This window comes from Sceloporus occidentalis, unplaced genomic scaffold (genome assembly GCF_023333645.1).
Source record: "Sceloporus occidentalis isolate IW3139 unplaced genomic scaffold, rSceOcc1.0.p SCAF_1, whole genome shotgun sequence".
Classification (NCBI taxonomy): domain Eukaryota; kingdom Metazoa; phylum Chordata; class Lepidosauria; order Squamata; family Phrynosomatidae; genus Sceloporus; species Sceloporus occidentalis.
Window position 1 is genome coordinate 240,496,595 of NW_028316981.1, and position 26,042 is coordinate 240,522,636.

The 26,042-nt window shown below is 38.5% G+C and overlaps 1 protein-coding gene across 3 annotated transcripts in view; it reads right to left on the reverse strand.

Moving 5' to 3' along the window:
• Positions 1-26,042, reverse strand: part of FANCC (FA complementation group C) — an 80,496-nt gene that overhangs the window by 13,256 nt on the left and 41,198 nt on the right. For all 3 annotated transcript variants that reach the window (XM_089490895.1, XM_089490890.1, XM_089490902.1), the window contains 6 exons: positions 14,296-14,415; positions 13,495-13,559; positions 11,075-11,236; positions 10,077-10,233; positions 2,999-3,051; positions 259-358 (listed from right to left, as the gene is read on the reverse strand). In XM_089490895.1, the coding sequence (XP_089347021.1) occupies positions 259-358; positions 2,999-3,051; positions 10,077-10,233; positions 11,075-11,236; positions 13,495-13,559; positions 14,296-14,415 (657 nt within the window). The remainder of the gene's footprint in view (positions 1-258; positions 359-2,998; positions 3,052-10,076; positions 10,234-11,074; positions 11,237-13,494; positions 13,560-14,295; positions 14,416-26,042) is intronic.

The following is a 26,042-nucleotide window of genomic DNA, read 5'->3' on the forward strand; positions in this document are numbered from 1 at the left end:
CTATACATACTTCCATTTGACACAGTTTAAGATGTTTGCATTTACACTGACATCCATTTACTGCAGTAGAAAGGTATTATTTGGCTCTCTCTCTCTCTATATATATACACACACACACACACACACACACACAGAGAGAGAGAGAGAGAGAGAGAGAGAGAGAGAGAGAGAGAGAGAGAGCATTCTGCAGTCTAACACATTTTTACACTAATGTTGAAGCACCCAATTTTAAAAAATGAAAAATGGGACTTTACTAACCTGCTTGTTATTGTTATGGTAAGCCTGAACAAAGCACTGTGTAAACACCTGCATTACACTCATTACTTCTGGTGCTCCATCAGTTTCCAGCAGTGCATTCCTAAGCAATGAAAAGTTTAATTATGACAGGTCAGATTATGAGTGTGCCAATCAAACAACCATTAATTGAGTGAATGAAGAAAAAAACCCACCCACAAATTGGAACTTTCTCCTCATGCCTTGAGCTGTGGCCTTAACACATCCAGCTATTATGCCAAATTGGTAAATGGAGAAAATATTAACTTTCTGTTGCCTTTTCTTTTGAATATAAATACATAAATACCTTTCTAGACTATCATTGCTGTTACAACAAATCCAGTGTCAGTCTGACATCAAAAACATTATTTCTGGTAACTGCAAACCCTCCAGCTACAACTGTAAACACAATACCTGGTTATTAACATACTTAGTTTCTTGGATACAAAGTCTCATACAAACAGGTGATATGCAATTAACTGAACACTGAGGAAAGAATGATGATGAGAAAAAAAAGTGGAAAAGTTGTCTGGTTTCTGTTGTGATCTGCAGGAACAGAATATATTTGGATGGCATCCACAAATCTGTCACAAATTGCCAGGCAATTCCCCAGCTCTATGTGTTTTCATTTTCTCTATTGCTATTTCTCCCAATATTTCAGTATTTCCTGCTTTAGCTAACATACTAATACTACAGACATACAATGGATATTAGTACTATGTGAACGCAGGATGATAAGTTTTAAGTGTGTTGAAGTATTTTTCTTCTCACCTCTCCCATCATAACTGATAATTTGTCCAGTCTTTTAATGCTTTCTTGGAGAAAAGATATGTAATTCACCAAAGAGTTTTCAAAAGCTTTATAAGCACCTATCCTTCTCCACTGTCACAAACAGTTTACCTTTCTCTGAAAAAGCTGTTCATTTGCCCTCAGTTCCCATGTTGTTTTTTTATTCCAATGATGGACCAAAATCCAAAATGACACTGGTGGTAAAGTCAGGATTTTCACCCACACACAAAGAGCATGGAAGGTTGTGTGGCATTCACGCATGCTTAGGGGACTTGTATGGAGTGTCTGCAATAGGAAATTACTGTGCCCAGGAGAGTGGATTCCACTCTTGCACAAGCACAGCAGAAGTCTAGCACTGGATACTGCCCCTGTATGAAACAGAGCTTGAAAAAGCTACCCAGTCAACATGGTCAGTGGCCATGCTGGCTGGGAGATTCTGGAGATTACTGTCCACGATAATTCAAAATTCAGCTGTTGTTTTTCCTCTACAAACTTTCTATCATTGACCCCCAACTTTTGAACTCTACAGTTTAAAGTGTTTTCCAAATAAAAGACAGTTGAATTCCTAAATGCACTCCTTCCTTGGACTGTAGATCTGTCTTCAGTTATAGATTATGGTTATTTTAATTTAAAACAGATACAACCAAGCAGTTTACATTCAGTACTTTTATCAGTGTGAAATCAGGACATGTACTTTAAAAATAAAGGCATAAAAGTAAGTAGATTCTGCATGAGAAAAGATTCTGTGAAAAAGGCAACTTGGAAAAAAAAGATCTGTAGCCACCATGTGGCAAGTGGTGAACACTGCTTAGCATTATTTCAAAGCAGTGAAAAATTCTTACTCTCCAACTCCCCTATTAAAAAAAGCAAACAGAGCCACAATATTCAGCAGTATAGACAGTAACAGAACTATCAAAGCCCTATCAAAAGGCACTGGTATTTTAGTTAGTCTTCCCAACTTTCTGAGATTCAACAGCATTCATAGGAGTTTACCGTTTTTCACTACACATTGTAACATGTATTTTTATTAATGATAAAACCCAAATATTTACAAGATTGATAGGAACTAAAATGAAGCTATCATCATTAGTCTTTGCAACAGTTATAATGTCCTATGAAGAAGGCTCTTTTTTCTGAAAGAAAGGCAGAGCAACACAAAAAATTGTTCTGAAGGATTTTACAGATAGGAGTCTCATCTCCCAAGTAAGGTTAAAGTTGGATTCTGATGGAGGTGGTAAACGTGCTAATCAAAAGAATCAGCAACTACAATGTGAAGTGGTATACTAATAAAGCAGAGGGTTTTTTTTTAACCTGGGCACACAACATTTTAAATAAACCTATTAAGTGACTACATATTTCAATCTTAATTTTCATTGTAAATTTTTTTAATCTGTAGCGTATCTGATAAAGAACATAGGAGTGACCTTCAAGAGAGATATGGTTGTCAGGACACTAGCAGTGCCAAACCAGTTATGATGGTGATGGTTTCAATCTTTATGTATTTAAAAGGGTCTGGGCCCAGTACTATTCATCATTTGATGCAATTACTTAAAAAGAAAAAATGAATGTTATCCAAAAATGGATTTTGGGAATCTTGTGCACCAAGGGACAGTGCAATAACATAATAAAACATGCAGGTCCAGACATGTTTTCCCCACTATTAACCATAGAACAGCTTGCATTCAGTTCTGGCAACAGTGGGAGTTGGTGGGTGGACATGGTTCTCTGAATCACATTCTTCATATGGAGAAATTAAAGTTAAGTCAATCATGTCACAAGATATATCACCATATTTAAAAGTCAGAAAAGCTGGGGCACTCTTGCCAAGGGTCAAAACAAGAACTAAAATATCTGTTTAAATTGCTAATACAGTTGTTTTCTGTTCACTTGCAGTGGAACAATAAATCCCTCCCCCATAAATTGTAAGCAATCATACTTTAAAATTTCATCAATTATTCTGAAGACAGCTGGATGGCATATAGCTCGGTCCTGTTGAAAATAATATGAGAACAAACAGGTTAGACAAAACTTGTAACAAATTCTTAAAGATACAAAATAGATAATGACATCAGGCATGCTGATTTAGCGTTACTGTATTCCTGATGTTGACTTAGCCCAGGAGCTAAAAAGTGTCCCTTTTCTCCCAAGATCAAGTGATTTAAAAGGAAAGTATTAGGCTGACAGTGACATGAAGTAAGCATGATTTATTAGAGAGCTACAAGAGCAAGTCAACAAGTAAGATGATTTATTTTATGCTATGTATACATATCCACAAAAATTCTAATAAGTAGTAGAATTTTCATGGATTTACACAAACCTATCAAATATGGGAAGAAAAACTGTCCTATCCCCTAAGCACATGACCTTCTTACACTGGATGGGGAATTCTTAAGTAGGTTTCTTCATTAAGTTTTCCTTATTACATGGAGGCTTCTACTTACATTCAAACTAACATGCACAGAAGTTCCCTTCAGACTCAGAGGGCAGAATTGGGGCGGGGGGGGGGGTTGATGGGGGCAGAGCCAGTGTACACAGTGCTGCATCCCTTATATACATTTGTACTATCTCATTTTGGTGTAACACCTTATAACATCATCATCTATATTAGAGAGTTATTCTGCCTTTCTTCCATGCAGTTTAGAGTTAGCAGAGATGGCCATCAGGTAGACCTCTAGAAAAGCTCACAGAGACTTAAGAAAATGGAAGATGTGTTTCAGTGAGAATTTGTTTGATGCAACACTCTCAGTCTGCAGAAAGGACAGAAAAGAGGCCCACAGTTTGCAAGCCACAGATATAATTTGTTTGATGAAGAAAGAACACTGTGAGATGGACATCTTGCAGGGCCCACTGGAAGGAAGATGAGACTATCAGCCAGTCCTCTAAATATTCAAAGACAGACTCCTTCAAGCCTTAGCCGAACTGCCACCATAGCAAGACGTTTTGTAAAGACCCTCAGGGCTGTAGTGAGGCTGAAGGAGAGGATGCAAAATTAGTAATCCTCCAGCTCAATAAAGACTTCCACAGAGGACCCACTTATCTGTAGTGATAGCATCCCAACTGTTAAAGAAGGGTATTGACCAGTCATGAAATGGAACGTGAGGTTGGTAGCTGCTTAGAGAAGGGAGGAGTCAAAAACAATGTTTGGTTTCTAGGCAGAAGAGCTCTGACTGACCATAAGAAAGTCAGGGAAAGGAAGATCCTTGAAAGGGAGTTCTGGAATGCTGACGCAATAGAGAACTGAGACTCCTTTAGATGGGAACAACTTGAAGCAATATAACTTAGCCTTGACTTGTTGTGCAGGTCAGGACAGAGACCATATACGGCTTAGTTGTCAACTTCATTTACTGGTTGTGCTCCAACTTCTCATCTATGGATGAGTGGAACACCCCTGCTTGTCAAATAAAAGGTCTTCAATCATGGACCCTGTATCATTGGGGGATGATGATGATGATGATGATGATGATGATGATTTTATTTCTTTCCTGCATCTCCTCAAGGCTCAAGGTGGGGTACAGTATGTTAAAATACAATGCCCAATTAAAAACATATAAACCCACAATTAAAATGCAATACTATAAAATCATTAAAATACACTCATAAGAGTTCACATCCCTCATCAGGCAGAGAAGTATGGGCATTCTTTGAAGGTCCAAATTGTGTTGCTTTGACAATAATTGAATTTGACTGCGGGTGCTTAAAGAGCACAGTATATAGACTTCTTTTGCACTTTGTCCAGATTTTTCAATCCTCCTTGAAGTAGAGGGAACCAAGCCCAGAGTCTTCCAAGAGTAGCACACCATCTTCCAAAGTCCCAGAAACATAGCTATAGCTGTTGGAGCAGTGTGTAGAGGCCTGATTCTCCTAAAGACTGGGTCTCCAAGAGGCAGTCAACCGTGTACACTCATGTCCTCTGGGAAACATTTGCTCCATCTAACCAGGACTAGACTGGCAACAGTTTCCCAGAGGATTTTTTCATCTGCTGCTTCCAGACTGTAGAATGACCTGCTGGAAGAGATATAACAGCTGAAAGCGCTGACGACATTTAAAACAACATTAAAGACACATCTCTTCCAGCAGGCCCACCCAGTCAGTTTTAAAACAAGACTATTTAATTTCCATATTTAAAAAAATGTACTCATATCAGTGTACTTCAATGTTTTATAGTATTTTATTTTAACTGCTGGTTTTATGTGTTTTCATTTTAATTGTGTTTTGTATTATAATATGCTGTACCCTACCTGGAGCCTTGAGGAGAGGCAATAAAGTAGTAGTAGTAGTAGTAGTAGTATGGTTGTTGTTGTTTTTTAAATACTAGCTTTAGGAGGAAAGATGTGTTAATGCACTTCCAGAAAGTCTTTACAGCCAGTTGCACTAATTTGGAGCTCTGAGAGGGGAGAAATACTTCAACTAACCTTCAAGTTAAATAATAATAATAATCCTACCTTATGTGCTCAAAATATAAGCCAAAAAGGTAAAATCTATGTAGCAAACCAAGCTTCACAGTGAATAATGTGTATACTTTTTGCAGCATTCTCGATGAACAAAAAGCGGGGAATGAGAAGGGACCCATTAGTCTAAACATCTTCTCATTTTTCCTTAGATGTCACTATCATATTGAAAGGATTAAATCGCACCTCATTTTCATGCTGCACTCCTCAATTTTTTGCCATATAGTTGCATTTAAATTGTCATATTAAATGTATGCCACCTAGTGTTCATGAGTATTCACAGCTGACTCTCTCTCATATATTTGTGAAGAACAACTTACAGCTTGTTGCAGTCTGTCATCTGCAAATTCGTATGGTTTTAAAGAGAATTGGCTGGATGTAAAATGACAAGAAGGAAAGAAGGTATACAGTGCCTTTCTTATAGTGTTAGTTGCCCAAATCAGCAGTACTCAGTCTATGGAATATTCATCTTGATAAAATGCAACAAAGGGGGAGGGAAGGTGAGTTGATTTTCAGCTCACTGAGGTTAACAATTTTATCATTAACAAGGCATGGAATTTTATATCCAGTGTGACCATGAGTGAGTCACTATGTTTCAAACTGATCTATCTCAGAGAGTTCTGATGCTAAAACACCATTCTGAGAATCTGAACAGGAGGTAGAGGGGATACAGATGTAAATTGTCAAGATCATGCCCACTTCAAACATTTTACTGCTTGAAGACTCTACAAGAGCACATGCATTTTCAGACCTGAAGCCAATAATTTGGAGTATAAATCACTAACAAGTGATTATGAGGCAAGTACAGAGACCATACCGTGGCCCCTGTTAAAACAGCTCCACTGGCTGCCAGTTTGTTTCTGGACAAAATTCAAAGTGCTGGTTATGATCTGTAAAGCCCTATATGGCTCAGGCCCAGGCTGACAGACTGTATCTCCCTGAATGAGCAAAAGAGGCCATTCTCTCAGTCCCACAATCACAGTTGTTGGGGATGCAAGAGAGGGCCTTATCAGTGGCTGCCCCTAAACTCTGAAATGGCCCCTTCCTTGTTTTCCTTCCGTCAACAGACTTAAGACTTTTTTATTCAGACAGGCTTTTAAATGAGAAAGTTTTTAAAGTACAGGCTAGGGGGTGTTGTACTGTTTTAACTGATCTGTTTTAAGAACTTTTAAAATCTTTTAAATTATATATATTTTTATTGAAGTGCAATTAGTTTTAATACTCTAAATAGTTTAATTCTATTTTAATACGCTCTTTTTTGCATGTTTTTAATTACCGTATATACTTGACTATAAGTCAACCTCATGTATAAGTTGAGGGCAGGTTTTTGGGCCAAAATTACAAATTCTGAAATGACCCATGGATAAGTCAAGGATAAAACCTAGGGGCGTGAACCAAAGGATTTAAAGGATGAAGCAAAGGAAAACAATGCAAAAGAACTTACAAAATTCCAGAAGGCATAACTGTATTAACACTAAAGGCTGGATGGATGAGAGAATAGGGGGGGTCAGTACTTCCAGGGCAGATATGCTCTTGCCTTTCACCAGGGGATGGTTCCTCTTTAAACAGGAGTTAAAATACAGTACTTACACTGACCCATGGATAAGTTGACTTAGGCACGGTATAGACCGCCCAAAAAGGGCAGGCTGCCAGCGGCCCAATTTCCTCCGGAGAGAAGCCGCAGCTGCCAAACCGCACGGCTTCCCTCTGGAGGAAAAAGAACCTGGAAAAAATGGGTTCTTTTTGAGCTGCAGAGAGGATCATTATGTAAGCACTGCGCAGCAACGTGCAGCACTTACATAACAATGGTGGCATCTGTGTACACAGGGCACCGCCATTGTTACGCCACCCGTACGTAATAGGGTTAGGGACCATGCAGTTGCTGTGTGGTCCCTAACCCTAAAATCGGTGCCGGTATGCTGCTTGTTGGCGGTATGTACAGTGCCTTAGGTTTTTTGTGTCAGTTTTTTGACTAAACTTTTTAGACTTATACATGAATATACAGTATATTGTTCTTTTAAACTGTGAGTCACTTTTAGCCCCAATTTTGGAAGGAAAGCATGATATAGATAAAAAAATAAATAGATTTCAACAGATTGCTGTCACATGGTTCTTTTTACATTTTTGTCTTGTATTTCTGTATCTCAGTTGCACTGTTTAGATTCTATGAAAGGAATTTAAGCTGAACTGCCATTTAATCTCAAGTACTTATATACTCATTTTTAACTTGGAATGTTATGGTGATTGTTTACATGCTTAGAGGGCTCTTAATAGAAGACAGAAATCTTTTCAGCAATACAGTGTTAATGGAATCTAGATCAAAAGCAGCCCACAAGGAATCTGACAAATTTTACACAAAGTGTAATGTGGCACAGATAAATTTCTATGTTGAACTGTGTATATTGCAAGTGAGTCAAAGATTTTGGCTCCCCTCTCTCCCAGTCCCAAGCTGTAAAGGCACACTGGTTTTGCTCTCAGCTAGAACTTAGCAATCAGGCTGTGAGGGAAAGAAAGGCCAATATACTGAATTACTACAAGCAGCAACTGTTTCTGCCAATAGCTGTGAGACAGAGAAAAGAGCCCTTCCTCCATTTCTGACCCAGAAATCTTCAGTGCTACTACTTTTACAGGCTAACACCAGTTAACAAAGATTCTGACAGCAGGGCTCCTTTTTACACAGTGTTTTTATGCCTGTCCAACCTCTTTTTTCTCCCCATACTCTGTCCAGATGGAAGGATTTTAGCAACACTGGTATTTAGAAGGATGGTGAAAGAGAGCTGAAGAATTATTGTATATACTCAAATATAAGGCAAGAAATTTATGTCCCAAAATGGACTCCAAAACTCATGGGTTGACTTATATACGGTGCTATGTTATCTCTGGTCATACAGAACAATTTGGGTCAATGTTGGGCTTCCTAACATCAAAGAAGCAGAGATCAGGGGTTTGAATTTTTTACTCAGTTCAGATCAAAAGCTAAGGACAGTGAGTGTTTCAAGTGTGGCTGTGTATAGCCAGGGCTTTCCATTCTTTATGACACCATGTAAACACTTCTATGATGCTGTGAGTTGCGCAGGTGTTACTGTACAGAATCAGTCCATAAAGATCATGGGATTTTGCAGAATATTTCTCCATTCATGCATTCATCACTGTGGTAAATTACAAGTATGTCTAAAAGATTCGTACAACAGCTTGTTGACAATAGCCAAAATATAGTCTCACCCTCCCATATGCAGTTCACACAAGACATTTCTGCAAGTCTTTGGTAAGGTGAATCTACCACTCCATTTTAAGGGCACAACTTTAGCTGTCTTAAAAAAGAACTAGTGTTACCAATTCCTAAAAAGCAAAATAATATTTATAGAGGTTATTTCACTATGTGCAACCTGTATAACACTTATCTTTTGTTTTTATACTTCCTAGTAACTATAGACTTTCCATTACCAATTTCATTTTTTCCCAAGGGATGGAAACATAAGTAACAGCACACCATATAAACTAGAAGTTACTAGACCATCACACTTTAATTACATTTGGAGCCCTAATACAACAGTGTTGGATATCATATTTCTTGCATAAAAAAGGACAGCCGTCTCTTACTAGCAAGACTAAACCTGAAAAGTTGCTGCTCTGTATACTCCTAAGTGTTGTACGCTAGAGAATGCCAATGTACAGCACTGTGCTAAGTCACTCAGGCAAACCACTGATGAAGACATACATTTCATACCATCAGTTATTGTTCTAGTAATTGTTCTAATAATTTAATTTCACATTAAATTATTTTAGCCTAATTTGGGGGTTTATTACTAGATATTGTTTTTGATTCTGAAAATGCTCTTGCTCCCTGGATATACAACACAACCTCAAATGACTTCTTCCTATAACACTGAAATCTTCCTTTTTTCCCTTAGCAGATTAATGACTGGTTTACCAGATTTTGTAGCATTTAGTAATCTCTCTGTGAAAATCAGATATAAAAGCGCTTGGAACTGGGAAAATCTCTCAACTGATTATGAAACTGGTGTAATCTTTCTTCTTACTGGAAGAGGGGACATTAGGGGAAGCACACTACAATGCCTATTAACTGGGAGTAACTAGAAAAAAAGAAGCTATCAGTCTTAGCCACCGAAAGTTAGTTTTAAAAGAAAAAACAGAAGAATGTTCTTCATTAATGCAAATTATATAATGCTTTTTAGAAACACAATTGCATCCCCAATTTAAAGCATGCCAATTACAGATTTCATTTATTTGTTTAATCTTTACCCTGTCATTCTTCCACTACAGAACTCAATGTGGCCATTTGCTTTCTTGCATGGTTGGAATCTAGTTGGTTTGTCTCAACTAGTATAGATCCACTGATTACTGAATGGTGAGCCAACATATAGATAAATCCTACTGATTCAGTGGGTCTACTCTAGTAAAGAATAAGAACAGGACTTGTGTACCACTGGCTGCTTGTTCCTAAATTGATATGTCTTCTGCATTTGTGAACTACTGAAGAGGACTATAGTACAATAGGAAAGGCAACATCATATTGGTTTACTAATACCAATGCACCAAACTTACCAGTAAGGAATCTTTTATCAGATATGCCATTTCTTGCATTGAACATGGCTGAATGGAGATTAAATTTTCAAACGTTTGGAGTACTGCTTTCTCCAGACTAGGAAGATGACGAAGCCACAACTGCAGCACAGCAGGTTCAGACAATGAAATCTGTTTCCTACATTAAAAAAGAAATATGCTATTCTCTTCCATCAGAGTTATAAAGTAAATACATGTACTTCTGGAGTATAGTGAACAATATAAAGCATCTTCAAAATAAATCTATATATTTTACCTTTACACTGAGGATGTCTTTTTTGAGTGCTGCAACAATTGGTCTTCCCTTCCTCCCTCTGCAGTGCTCAAAGGTGCCTCCACTTACTGAAAAGCCTCTGAAACAGCCCCACATGGCCATTTTGAGCTTTGCAGTGAAAAGGCATGCTTGGAGAAGTGTCTGGCTATGTCCTTGTAGCTGGATGCAAAAAGATGACATCAGTGCTGAAATCCACAGGGTCCTTTGGGGGTTTCAGCACTACTGTAATCATTTCACATCTGCCTATGGGGACACAGGCAGATGATTCTCTGATCCTGCCTGCTTGATGCAAAGCATGGAATGGTCATAAAGAGCAGCTCCAGGGTCTTTTCAGTAAATTGGAATGAGAAGGTATGTGGCTCAGTGCAATGCTCTGCATGCGGATATTTACACTACACTGAGAGGTTGTTGCATTGAAGTTCATTTACTTATTATATATGAATTACCAGCAAAGGACCGGCGGTGTGGGGGGAGGAGGTAGTATACTTTGAATTAATAATTAAAATGTAAATCTCTCCAGGATTTTTACATGAGAAACAAGTTTTGTATAATATATAAACATGTCCCACAGAATTAATATATCAATGTATCATGTATTTTATTGTAGTGATACCTGGAGCATCAAAAATTAATTTCAACAGTCAACTTGCTAATTTAACATTAATTTTAAAGAAAGTGGAACACCCATATTTTATGGACTACTTACTGTAACATGGCCTCATTCACAGCTTCTAAAAATGCAGAATGGAGAACCTCTTGTGATCCATCATCATGATAGCTAAGAAGGGCTTCAACCAATGGTATGACATCAGGCAAAGTTATAAGAGGTACACAGAAGAGGGACATGGATGTTATTTGAGAAGAAATGCTGGTGAAACAAAAGAAATCTTATTTGGTTAACAGGCAATATTTTACTTTTTCTACAATAATTTGTTCATTAAACACAATCATCTGGAAAAAAATCTTAGGAGTACATCTATTTGCAGTGTGGCGACATTCACAGCATACACAGAACAGATTTCAGCCATATAACAGTAAAGATATGACTCTCTCTCTCTCTCTCTTTTGTTCTGACAATCATACCTGACAAGAATACCTGTCTTTATGTAATATGGGGACTCAAGAGATCACCATGGTTATATTACCACTCTGAGAACAAACAGAACATTCAATGCACAATCCTAACTGCAAGAAAAGGTTTGTTGTAGATTGAGATGAGGTGTGATCTGAAAGCAGCATGAACTTTCCTAGCCCTTTGCCATGACTGTTGGAATTTCATTTTTGTACAATATAATATTAGGTCCAGGATTTTGAATTGGAGAACCAAAACTCTTAAGAAAAAAATCTCAAAGCACAGGAATATCATTTCAGTAACTGAAGTTATAGGTAAAATTCAGAAATACAGTCCGTCCTCGCCTTACGCGGGGATCCGTTCCAGATCCCTCCACGTAAGGCGAATTCCGCCTATGCTCAAGCCCCATTGGAAACAATGGGGATTGTGTGCAGCGGTGCGGGCGCGCGTGGGGCACAACGGGCGCGCACGCCCATTCAATTGAATGGGACGCGCCGCCCCTTCCGCCCCGCGCGCGCCCCGCGGATTGAGCGTGTATGCTCAAGGCCGCGTAAGGCACGCCCACATATGACGCGGGCGTGCTGTATAGCCGTGTTAAGTCTGGAAGATCGTATGCAAGGGGACCTTACAGCACCCTTAAGACTAACTATGTAGAAGAAGTTGTAGCATAAGTTTTTGTAAAGAAAGCAGACAAAGTCTATGAAAGCTTATGCTACAACTTCTTCTATATACTTACTCTCAAAGGTGCTACATGATCTCCTTGTATACTGAACGTATAGGTGAAATGCTAGTTTCTGTACTTAAAGAAAATCTGGGGTGGGAAATCTGTACTTAAAGAAAATAATCTAATGGGTATAATCTGATATATATATATATATATATATATATACATACATACACACACACACACACACACACACACGCGATAAATTTAGTAAATCAGTTGAACCAAGGAGCAAGCAGATAGTTCCTGGTCCACAGCAAAATACTACATGGCCCAAGAAGGCTCTAAGTACAGGGATTTTACAAACTGTCATATACAGTAGACGTTTTGTTCAATGGAAGAAAGGAGACACATTGTTGCCCACTCAAATAGTGCTGGTATAAAGCTCATCTCTAGAAGCACAAACCTCACTGATATACACAATGAATGGACTAAAAGAAAATTGGCTGTTTTAGTTTTATTTATTATATTTAGTCCATGCCTAAAATCCCCATCATAACAGAGTATATATTTAATAGTTTCATATTTCATGTGTCTGGTTTTAAAAACCAACCCTAAAACAATGGAGAATATTTCTGCTGGCAAACTCTGATTTGATACAGATTTAGAACTATTGTCTGAATTGTAAGAATCAGAGGACCATGATCCAAATGGGTCGAAGGGTGGGGAGGGCATTCTTTCAACCACCGCAGGATGTGGCTCTCCTACACAGACCAAAAACCACCAGTGGCTGTGAGGAATGGGAACTGAGTTCAGCAAATGGAGGAGCTTAACAACAAAAAGAGCATTAGACTACCAAGAGTTTTCTAATTTATTTGAACTAACTACAAGCAGCATGATTATACTCCTAACAGAGTTGACAAGCAGAGCAAGATGTTGAATAAAATATCTCGATTCTGACTCAGCAAGGGGCTAGGACAGTCCTATTATTGAAACAGAAGTGCAGACAGCTCATCTGAAACATGCAAGAGGGAAAAGATTAATAGTTGAGCCAGGGTATAATTGCCTTGTACCTGTCCTGATCTCCATGCCAGCAGGGTGATGAATCAGCACTGGATTTTAGTCTAAACTTTAGAGGAGATATCCAAGTGTGAAACCTATTTTGCTGTAAGGTTTAAACATCCTGGATAGATAATTTAAAATTATCACAAGAACATGGAGTAAATTCACTCCCACTGACATGAAATTCATCAGTCACCACAAGCTGATATATGCCTTTTATTCCAGTTAATTAGATACTAACTGATTTTTAAAATAATAAGCCTCTTTCTATCTAAGAACAAAGACCTACTGAAAGATTTGCAAAAAAGTATAAGCCGGTAATACTTACCTTTTTTGATTCTTGAATCGATTAGATCGATTTCTACTGAGTTCTGTCACTAAAGATAAGACTACCTGTTAAATAAGATCAACCACACATTATCAATGGAAAGATACTTCAGAAAAATAAATTATATTTTCTCATTATTGGACCTGCAATTCCAGTGGATTTGATGATACCTGCTGTGACCTATGCAATGAACCAAGATCTGCAAGTAATCTTTTTAAACTCATTTTCGATCAGAGAAAGATCCAGTTCTAAAGATGCACTCTTCTAAATTTTATGTCACTATATCAGTCAAGAGCCATAACTGTCAGAGCAAAGTTTAATCAAATATTTAATCAAGTTCAATAAACTTTAATCAAAGTTTAAGCAAGAATTATATACATACTTATTAATTAACAACATTTTTGACTCTGATACATTATGTACAAAGGGAAAATAGCTTTTCCTGCTAAGAATGACTGGCAGCTTCAGCTTATGCAGTTAGAAGTTCTCTTTCATAAACGTCAATATTTTTTGAAAAGGCACCTATATGGAGTTTTTGTTAATATATACAAATATTTAAACTTAATTTTAAGGTAACTAAGGCCCAATCTAGACGGGCCTATAGTGCGCCCTCATCATGTGCTACGGGTTGGCTGAGGGCGCACTGCCCATACGTGCCGCACCCCTAACACGTGACAAGGACGTCAAAATGGCAGCACCCTGTACACATGGCACGCCGCCATTTTGAGACAAGCCTATTTGTGAGCCAAGGATATAGTTTGTCATTCTTATAGCTAACAGTCAAGAGTACAACATACTCACATTTTCAAAGAGTTTAGAATGGTAATCAGCAGATGTGAAGCCAAGAGCAGAAATAAAGCTGTTAATATCAGTGTCATGACTTCCCAGTCCAGAAATTGACAACAGATGGCACAATGAGCTCTTGATGAAAAATCAATAAAAGAGGGGGAAATTTGGTTAAAATATAGGTAACTCAAAGTAATTTACATTACAGTTATGAAATAAAGTGAGAGGAAGACTATGTCTACAAAATATGATATTTAATTTGAGTTAGGCTCAATATTATCACATATCAAAGTCCCACAACAGTCTTAAATTATGGGATCTACAAAGATACTAACCCCTAATTTAATCATAAGCAGTAACTAGGACCTGGTGCAAGATGCATGCAGAGAGAGATTGAAAGATGAAAAGAATAGGACAAGAGTAAAATGTGTATGCTTTTTTTTAATGTATTTTCCTTTTTGGTAAAGAGCACCGCAAATTTCCAAAAAACATGGATCTCAATATCCAACTGTATTCCAGTTCAATAAACATGAATCTGTAAGCTTATTCTGAAATGCAGATTATTAACTTTGAACAATCTTTCATCCTTACAGATAGTAGAATTGTGTGTGTCTATGATGATATACATTCACTAGTTACTTTAAGTTAATTGGCACAATAGTTCATAAATTCTTTAAAATGTGCCATTTTGATATATAGTAAGGTACTGTGTAATGAAATATTAAAAATGTATTAAATATCTATAAAAATAGCATGAAAAGTAAACTAGCCTTCCGTGTTCATTGGACAGAAAGGTTGAGGCTTGCATAGATTTGCTTAACAACCAAACTAAACATCTGTAGTAGTCACTGTTCACAGAAAGAACAACTGTTACATTGCCATCTAGTGGTTTACATGATAAAACTGATAAACACTTTGAATTTTGAAAACCATATTATCGTCATAGTGCTCAAAATACCAAACCAAGCCCCCCCTCCAGAAACCAATGTATTTATGTACCTTGTTCTAATTTCACTCTTCTATACTCTATAACTGCTCTAAAGATTCAAGGTTAGCTTTAAATTTGACACTCCTCACTTGCCAAATTCAATTGTGCGTAAACTAATTTTCAGCCATCACACAACAGGAGTAGTATCATCACACAAATTCCACTGCCTTAGCTTATCATCCATCAAAGGCCATCAATCAGGTCCCTATTGTTCACCACCAAAAACAGTGAGAATGTTTTTGTCTAGTAAATATAGTTAATACAGCATATCGTTTGCAAGCCAATGATTGTGGATTTGATCCCTGAAATTTCCAGATAGCACCAGGAAATTGAGAAACATTAGAAAGCCATTATTGATTGTGAGTTCACAAACTACCTAAGGTCCTTGACTGAGTGTTGAGGCCTGTTGCCATTTTTCTCTGCAGTCCTGCTAACCTGCATGGGTAAATTGGATGTGAGGATGACTGCTAGAAACAGCTCCAGAATTCAGGTTAGGGTCAAAAAGGAGACTTTAAGCAGCTGCTAAGAGGAACCAATCAGTAACTGGAGACAGGGACTATTTAATGGCATTTAATTTTTAATACTCTTTTCTTTAAATATGGCATATACATTTTAAATCATGCTTCTAATATATTTTAAGTTATGCTTTGCATGTCTGTAGTACCATAAGTTACTTCTGAGGAGAAATATATCGAACTCAGCTGTGATTTATATGTTTAGCGGAGAAATATTCATAATATAATAATATAATAATAATAACATTTTATTTATGTTTCCCCGCCTCTCCCGGTTGGATTGAAACGGGGTTGCAGACTAGGGCGGGTTATAAACCACCGCTTTGAGGTGGTCTGCCGCCGCCGCCGTTTGCTCCGTGCGGGAGCCGCAGCAGCCACACTGCGCGGCTCCCGCACGGACCGAAAAAGAAGATCCAAAATGGAGCTTCTTCTTGCGGCGCCTCTGTGACGTCGCGAGGCGCCAGGGGCACATTAGCGACGTCACAGAGCCGCGACACGTTCGGACACACAGCGTCTGATACGTTAAAATGGCGCCGGCCGTGTGGAACGGCCGGCGCTATATTGTACGGACAGAGTCTGTACTAGAGCCAGGGGCATCTAGAAGAGACGCCCCTTTTTTAAAATGGGACATCCTGCAGACGTCCCAAGTGGCGGTTTGTAACCCGCCTAAGTTAAAACACAGTATATGCACTAAAATTCTCTAACATTAAAATATCCAACATGTAATTATCAATTAACAATTAACTATTAGCAATACAATCAGTAAATAGCACAGTGTCTCATTCAAGGGGGTAGTCGGTCAGTATATTATATCATATCAGGATATGCTTGGCAAAAAAGCTCAATTTTAAGTGCTTGCCTAAATACCTCCAATGAGGTCGCCGAGCTGATATCCTCAGGAAGGCTGTTCCACAGTCTCGGAGACCTTATAGAGAGGGTTCAAACTGTTATGTCTCTCTCTCTGAGCAAGTACATCTGAGTCCCCCTGACTCCCAATATATCCAAACTCAGCCATAGAAAAATAACACAATTTTGCAAAGCTTACTTCCAAAGCCAACTAAATCTGAAGGGAGCAGTGAAAAGAAACAAAATGTGATAGAACAAAAGGGCTCAAGTGTTTCATTTCAGTCTTTTCCTCAGCCAATTGAACAATGTGAGTTCCTGGTAACTATTAGTATATTAACAAGCAATATGTACATCCTGTTAATATTTATAATCTTAAAATGGATGCATCCATGGCACCTCCAGACAGCAATCAGAAGCTGCACAATTGCCAAAACTAAACAAGTGTGAACATTTTTTCAGCTTACTCCTGGTCACAGTTCCAAGAGACTGTAAATCAGGAGCTTTAAAGACTTTTTATCTTTTCCTTAAAGAAGAGTTGTTTCAAATCTAGGTCATTCCTGTTCATTGCATTTGCAACCCAAACGAATCCATATTGCATTCATACCACCCAAAACCTTTGGTGCTTGAGCCACCTTCAATGAAAGTGCCCAGGACTTTAGATTCTTCAGATTAATTGCCATCTCCACAAGTTTTAGATATGCTTTTAATGCTGTCTTACCCATGCCTTGTAAAGCTTATGGTATTGATGGTGGATTCAACCGCCCATAGATTGAAAATATTAGAAAATATATATAAATTCTGTAAAGCAAATCTTGATTTTGCCATTTTATATAAGGGACACAATTTCACTATGTTATTGTATTTAATGGGACTTGTGCATCCATGGAGGCAGTCAGAGCAGTTAAAGTGGAATAGCAATGCTTTAAGAGCGTAGTGTGATAATCCTGTTGGCCTCATTCTGTGCAGTATTAGCAAGGGTTAGCTATGGTGCCATTGTTTCTGAGAGACAACACCAGTATCACCCTCCTCCCCCAATGCCCATCAGTTCTTTGGCACATTTAGACTGGCTTCTCATCAAAAGCATCTGACATAGGAAAGCCTACTAGCAGCAATGCAACCATCAGTATAGCCTCTGATCTTACAGGAGCATGCAATTCCACCATCATGGAAAGGTACAAAGGGGTGTTGAATGGTTCTTGGCCTGACCAAAAAAGGAATAGATGATCTAGTGCAGTGGTCCCTAAACTGTGCTTTTTGAGGAATTTTGGACTTCAGCTCAAAGAATCCCAGAATACTGGCCAACATGGCTGAGGCTTCTTGGTGCTGAAGTCCAAAATCTCTTAAAGGGCACCATTTGGGGACCACTGATCTAGAGCCATGAAATTTAAATGCTATTCCACATATTCAACCCAATGTTTGAAGGACTTGGCACATCATTTCTCAAGTTTCTTTAACCCTTCTTTTTAAAAATTATTGATGTCTGGTCACTGAAATTCTGCTTCTATCACCTCTGAATCATTAAAAATCTTATTTCCTAATTTAAACCCTTTTTAAGGTTTGGAAACAGGAAATAGACAGATGGAGCAAGAGCTAGTGAGCAGGCTGCACAGTCTATGCATTCCGCCTTCAAATTCTTCAAAACATCCATCATCTTGCCAGCCCCTTGAACAGGTGCATTCGTCTTGCAAAAAGAAAACACTTTTCCTCAGGGAACTTCATGCATTCTGGGGATATCTCTACTATCTCAGCAATTGTTTTAGCTGAGATTCATAAATATGGCAAAATCAAGCCATGAACACGCTCAATAATTTCAGTAGTTGACACTGTCGAAGGCCTCCCAGATCTTATTGTATTTTCAATCTCAAATTCTCCATGCTGAAAACTGGTACACCACTTCATCACAGTTGAGTACTGTATAACAGGCACTTGTCATTCAATGTTTGCATCATACACCCATGTATTTTTTGGAGTTTTCCACAGCAGCAACAGGAACTTTATGACAGCCCATAGTTCAGCACTTAAAAATTCCATACTTTTTGTTGACATGAATCTACATGATCCAAAAAAAAAATCAGAAATGAGATCCTGCAAATCCTGCAAACTGGCAGTTTGCAATACATAGGAACACGCTTTCAAGCTACAGTGACAAAATTACACTCAGATTTTGGAAGCGGGTTGGGCTGAGAACTTTTCAGCATCCTTTCATAGTGTCATGGGCGAGTCCCCCACACATTCATGGTGAAATTCACTTGATAGACTCAAATAGGGAACATTGATGTCCTGAAGAATGGTCCTCTTTGCAAATATGGTAGGAATGGAAACAGGAATTGTTGAGTCACTTGCACCTCCTATGGGTCTTGCTTCTCATTAAAACTTGTGTTTCAAATCCAGACCCCTAGTTTAATCCACTTTTCCAACATCCTTAAAGAAAAAGATTAAAAGCTCACATTTCTGATATCTTAAAGAAAAATTTAACAGTTCTTAGTTTTTCTCTTCCAATGGCTAAAGCCCTTAAATTTATTGCTACTTTCCTTTAAAATTGTCCTCACCAAATTTTGTGTTTCCCTTGCCACTTGTGGGAAACGAACAACAATAAAACACTGGTTTTGAAGAGATCCTTTTCACTACAAAACAAACAAAAACTTAAGAGAGTTATAGTGGTTAAGTAACTGAGAAGGAAGCCTGCTCATTTACAGACCATCTCAACACCCTCTGTTTATGAAGCTATTGCATGAGTAGGATGTGACATAATATAGCTCACTGATTTTCCACACTCTGATCCAATCATAACAAAATATTCAGATGCTAATTTTGCTTACAAGAATTCTTGCATGCTTATTCATTTGCCTTTCTGGGGAAGGAAGATAACAATTTTTCCACAACCTAAAATATATTAAACAATTAATTTTCAGAATACAGCTTGCACTACACAATTATACGTACAGTCTACGCTTCCCAAACTAGATTAGTAACACAGGTATCTGGTCTATGATATTTCATTAGCATGTATTTATGCACAAATATCAGTCATTTATTGCCATACAAATGTATCTAGAAAGTTTAAAAATGAATTTAAGGAAATAAATAAGAATTTAAAAAAAATTAAAAAGGAAGTGTGCCTTTTTTCCCTATAGCTCCAAGGCTGTGAAACCTAGATAACCTAATTTTCGCATGGACATCTGCAACTTGATGTTGATGAATTTTAGCTAATAAAATTTTGTCTACATTCTGCAATACCATCTTCAGTCACCAGACGGCAGACTTTCCTAACTACTGGAAATGAAGTAGTAGTCAAGCCTGGGGTATTTATTTCTCTAGAGAGATTCCACATGCTGCTCCTTTCTTCCATGTACAGGGCCATGGTAGGGGATATGAAGAGAACATTATCCTCCCAGGATTTAGCTGAAAGAAAAGCCAAATGGGCATCATGATGACAGTTTTCATTAAAGAATGGAAAGTGAAGTGACAATAGAGAAAGAGCAGCAGAATTATGAAAGTGCCCTAGGACTGGGTGTGGAAGACTAGAGGTTTGTAACCCTGTGTGAAGCTGGGTATATCTGCTAATATTATCTATTCCAAAACTGTTGAAATTGCAAAACCGTTAGCAATTTTCAAAACTGTTAGCAACACTTGGATCTCACAAAGTGTTTTCATGAATAGAAGTACATATAACATTTTCATGTTTTAAATGGCTTCCAATTAACAGTGGGCCCTTGGTATCCGCTGGGGTTTGGCTCCAGGACTCCCCCTGGAGAACAAAATCTGTGGATGCTCAGTACCATTAAATATGATGGCATACTAAAATGACGTTCCTTATTTAAAATGACAACATCAAGGTTTGCTTTTTGAAATTGATATTTTTCTTGAATATTTTCAAGCCATGGGTGGTTGAATCCGTGTATACAGAATGTGTGGATATGAAGAGCCCTCTATACATCCAAGAATCATTATGTATTTTTGGCCTAAAATGCATGAGATAAACTAAGCAGGACTCACCTTCCATGAGACGGATTGTAAGCCTGAGGGCAGGGAACCGTCTAATTAAAAAGACTATATGTGCAGTGCTGTCTAAGTTTGCAGTGCTATATAAATAAAGGTTAATAATAATAAGGAGAGAATCTTTTGATTCGATTCAAAGTCTCTAAATTCCATAAAAAGTACTTGTAACAACTTCAGTATGACCATATGCAAAAGGATACTGTAGCACCTTTGAAACTGAGAAAGAAATTTGTACCATAAGCTTTCACAGACTCAATCTACTTCATTAGATGCATGAAGTGTGCTTATAGACAGACATTCATGCTCATGAATCAGCAGGTGTACATGTGAATAATAACAGAAATGCAAAACATGTGGGCATGGTGATGAAATGACAAGCTCAATTTTAATAATGGTCGCTGGAGAATAATGTTGGGAGAAAATATATTGCATAAATGTAGTATGATACTGGCCAGCTGGGTGGCAGCCAGAGGGGCTGTTGTGATAAAATTGGCAAGAGTACCCTCATGAAGCTGCATGTTAAGCAGTGTTATAATCTGTGTAATGTATCAGAAAAATGTTATGTTTGATCGACCCACTGTTAATGGACTGGAGTATATAGGTACACTTGGCCCTTCATATCTACGGATTCTGCATCCATGGAGTCTACCAGCCATTGATTGAAAATATTAACAAAAAGAAAATCCGAAAAGCAAATCTTGACTTTGCCATTTTATATAAGGCACAGCATTTTACTATGCCTTGTATATAATGGGACTTGAGCACCCATGGATTTTGGTTTCCACAGGGAGTCATGAAATAAACTCCAACAGATATCAGGGGCTCATTGTATATCCCAGTTCTGCTGTTTTTTTTCCCAGTCTCTCTTTGAAGTTTTTTCGTTCTAGGGTTGCTATTTTGAGGTCTAAGCTGAAATGCCCAGGGAGACTGAAGATTCCTGCAAATTTGTTATTGTTTTGCTTGGGGACATTGTATTCCCATTCCTAATGTCTGATTTATGTCCATTTATCCTTTGGCACAGAGACTGGCCTGTTTGCGCAATGTAGAGTGCTAAAGAGCATCGTTGACAGATAATAGCATACATCACATTAGAAGATGAGCAAAAGAAAGTACGTCTAATATGGGGGTGATGTGATTAGGTCTTGTGATGACATTACCCAAGTAGATCCATGGACAGAGTTGGCATCTGATTTTGTGGCATGGTCTTGTACCCATCTCCCTATCCAGGTGGTGTGTTCTACTGTAGGTTAGTACAGTAGATTTAGATCTAAGAGTGGAAGGCTGTCTGTAGGCAAGTAAAGGCCTGCCACTAAGAGCCATTGAGAAGGCAGCATTATTGTCCAGAAGAGATTGTAGTTCATTGATATACTGAATTGTCTCAGTTGGGAGCTATATATGACCACCAGTGGGGTTCTGCAATTTCCTGTCTTTGATCTGTTCTGTAATTGATTAGTCCCGGTACAAGTCCTGCCTTGTTGATTTGTGTGTGTGTGTGTGTGTATATATATATGTGTGTGTGTATATACTGTATGTATATATACACACACTTCATATGGTGGGTACTAGACTTTCATGGCTTCTCCCACCTGGACTTTTTCCCTCCCTAGGGGAAAAACACGGGAAGGATGAAGATGAGGAATATGTGCAAAGTGGCCTTAACCTCACAAATAATTGAAACCTTGAGTGTCAAAGTCACAAATGTCGAGGGACGACTGTCCAGGTAGTGGTCAGTGAATCTGTGATAATGTCCACTCTGTAGCAGTAGGGTAGTGTCCAGAAAGTGAACTTGCCCTGTGAATAGTTCCAGGTTGAGATTAATGGGATGGTGGAAGTTGTTGAAGTTCTGGTGGAATGTCTTAAGTGAGTCCTCTCCATTAATCCAAATGATAAAGATACTGTCAATGTACAATACAGAGAAGAGGTTTCTGGGAACAGGCGTTAAGGAAATATTGTTCTAGGTCTGCCATTGAGATATTGGCATATTGTAGTGACATACATGTGCCCAAGGCAATACTGTTAACTTGAAGGTATATGTTCTTATCAAAAGTGAATTAGTTGTGTGTGAGAACAAAGTGGCAAACTTTGCAGGCTAATTCTGCTATGGTGCCATCTGGAATCCTGTTCCTGAATACTTGTAGTTCATCCTTGTGTGGGATGTTGTATATAGGGATCCTACAGCCATAGTGGCTAAGATGGTGCACCCTGGGAGGCTGTGGATGGACATAGCTTCTGTAGGTAGTCACGAGTGTCCTTTACTAGGGGTGATGGTGACATATGGTCTAAGGATATTTTCTATATCTCCAGAGGCACCAATTGTGAGTGTTCCACTACTTACAACAATGGGCCACCCAGCGTTGCCTGTTCATGTATTTTAGGTAAGAGATACAATGCACCTGGTATGTCCATAAGTAAGGGTGGCCTAATCATCTTTTTATATAAAATCCATTAATTGGATTTTTAAAAAATATCCCCCTGAACCTAAAGCCCACAATTTTATTACCGGAAAATACCAACTGAAACTATTAGAGGGCAAAGCCTGCCCAGAGGCCTGAAGTAGCAACAGAGAAAGATGAGACATGAAAACTCTAGTCTCATCTTTCCTGCAAGAGTTTACAGTGCATGTGATGCATGTCATGTTTTTGTTATGGACATGTGGTTTGAATGAAACCAAGAATGCCACATTCAATAGCTATGGCTTTCCACAGCTCTTCCCACAACTCTCTTTGCTTTCAGGAAATACAACACGGGGAGTTGGTGAGACAGAAAAAGAATAGGGATGGGGGAGAATTATTTTATATTATATTCAGAATTATTTTTAACATACCTTTAAGGGTAGAACTCACTCAAGTTAATGTACTAGATAGAAAGAATATGAGCACAAAACAAAATAAAAATAATACAGTCAACATATGACATCATTCACAACCAGTTTAAGAAAATGTGAGCACAAATTGGTGGGTGTGCAGAGCTTTCATAAGGACCTTCAAGGATGTGATCCAGATGTAATCTGAGCCTGAGGATGTGGACACGATACCCAGAGAAGTGAGAGCCACCACGTGTGTACTGGATCCTTGCTCTTCCTGGCTCCTGAAAGCTGCTAGAGGGGACCTGGCCTACTGGATAAGGGGAGTAGTGAATGCCTCATTGCAGCACAACAAAAAGATAGAACTGCTCAAATCCTTTTTTACTTCAGTTTTCCCTCCAAAAGAAGACTGTGCTTCCATACATCAGCAGATTGCAAATTAAGACGGATAAGGAGTTAGTCAGGAATCACCTATTTCCCTTAAATTAGTTCAGATCTGAAAAGTCAGATGAACTACATCAAAATAGGGAAAAGACCAAAATAATTACTGCCCAGTCAGCCAATACCAGAAAAGATTCTAGAACAGACCATTAAAGAGACAGTCCGTAAGCACTTAGAAAGGAATCCTGTGATCACTAACATTCAGCATGGGTTTCCCCAAAACAAGTCATGCCAGATTAATCTATTTCTTTTTTTTTATCAAGTTGCAAGCTTGGTAGATGAAGGGAATGCTATGGATGCAGTGTATCTTGATTTCAGTAACGCCTTTGACAAGGCCCCCCATTGATATTTTTGCAAAAAGACTAGTAAAATGTGGGGCAGACAATGTGACTGTTAAGTGGATCTGTAGTTAGTTGACTGATTGAGCTCAATAGGGCACTCACTATCTTTTTATCCTGAAGAGAACTGATTAGCAGGTTGCCACAAGGTTCTGTCCTGGGCCCAGTGCTATCTTTATCAATGACTAGGATGATGGAATAGACAGCATCTTATCAAATCTGCAGAGGACACCAAATTAGGAGGGGTAGCTAATATCCCAAAGGACAGGATCAGGAGCAAACTTGTTTTCTGCTGCTCCAGAGACTAGGGCATGAAACAATGGCTTCAAACTACTGGAAAAATATTCCATCTAAATATTAGGAAGAACTTCCTGACAGAAAGAGCTGTTCAACAGTGGGATACGCTGAGTCGGAGTGTAATAGGCTCTCCTTCTTTGGAAATTTTTTAAACAGAGGCTAGATAGCCATCTGTTGGGAATGCTTTGATTGTATATTCGTGCAGAGTCACAAATTCTAGCATTACATGGTCACTTCCCCCTAGAATACCAACTGTTTTTATTTCAATAAGCAGCTCCTCCTTGTTGGTTAGAATCAAGTCTCCTTGTTCCTTCTTCCACCTTTTGAAAGAGGAAATTATCTGAAAGGCACATCAAGAATTTGTTGGATAGCCTATGCCCAGCAGAGTTGGATTCCCAACAGAAAAGAGGAAATTGAAGTCCCCTAAAACTACCAGTTCTTGCATCTTGGGCAATTTCTGAGATCTTTTCCGAAAAGCATAATCCACCACCTTGTCTTGGTTTGCCTTAGTAAACTCCTACCACAATGTTGGGCTTTTTTCTTTCACCATTTATTTTTATCCAGATGCTCTCAACTGGTCCAGTCTGATCATTCACATGGAATTCTGTACAAGTGAATTTATGTTTGATATATAATGCTAGTCCCTCTAGAGTAAGAGCTGATATGATAGCCATATTCAAATATCTGAAGCATTGTCACGTGGAAGATGGAGCAAGCTTCTTTTCCCCAGACTAAACACAGCCAACTCCATGAACCATTCCTCACAGGTTTTCTTCCAGATGTTTTAAATTTTGGTGGCCTTCTTTTGAACACATTTCAGCTTGTCAATATTCTTCTTAAACTGTGGTGCCCACAATTGGACACAATATTTCATGCGAGATCTGAGCAAAGCAGAATAAACTTGGTAGTACTGCCTTGCTTGATATGAGACCATTTACACTACACAGTTATAGAGGAACATTTCACTTTAACTGCCATGGCAACATCTTATGGAATCATGGAGCTTGTAGTTTGGTCAGGCACTAGAGTTTCCTGACTGAGAATTCATAATACCCCTCTGTTGGTTCCAAATTGCAGGACTGAACCAGGGCAGTTAAAAAGGAATCATAGTGCTGTAATGTAAAAGATGCCAGTATCCTTTTCATTTGCACTACTGTCATGTCAGATGACATCCATCTTCTATTTGTATATCTGATGTTTTCTGCTCAAATGTAATTATTGCTAAGTGTTGTGTCATTTGTGACCTATGGCAACCCTTAAACGAACTGATCACAGGGATTTCTTGGCAAAAACTGTTTAGAGGGCGTTTGCCTTTCCCTTTCTTATAGGCTAAGACAGTGATGGTGAACCTTTTTGAGGCCGAGTGCCTAAACTGCAACCCAAAACCCACTTATTTATTGCGAAGTGCTATGTCCCTCTGGCTTTCTAGTAACAAACTCTGTGCTGGGGCGATGGCACAAGTGCCCACAGAGAGGGCTCTGAGTGCCACCCCTGGCACACGTGCCATAGGTTCGCCATCACTGGGCTAAGAGAAT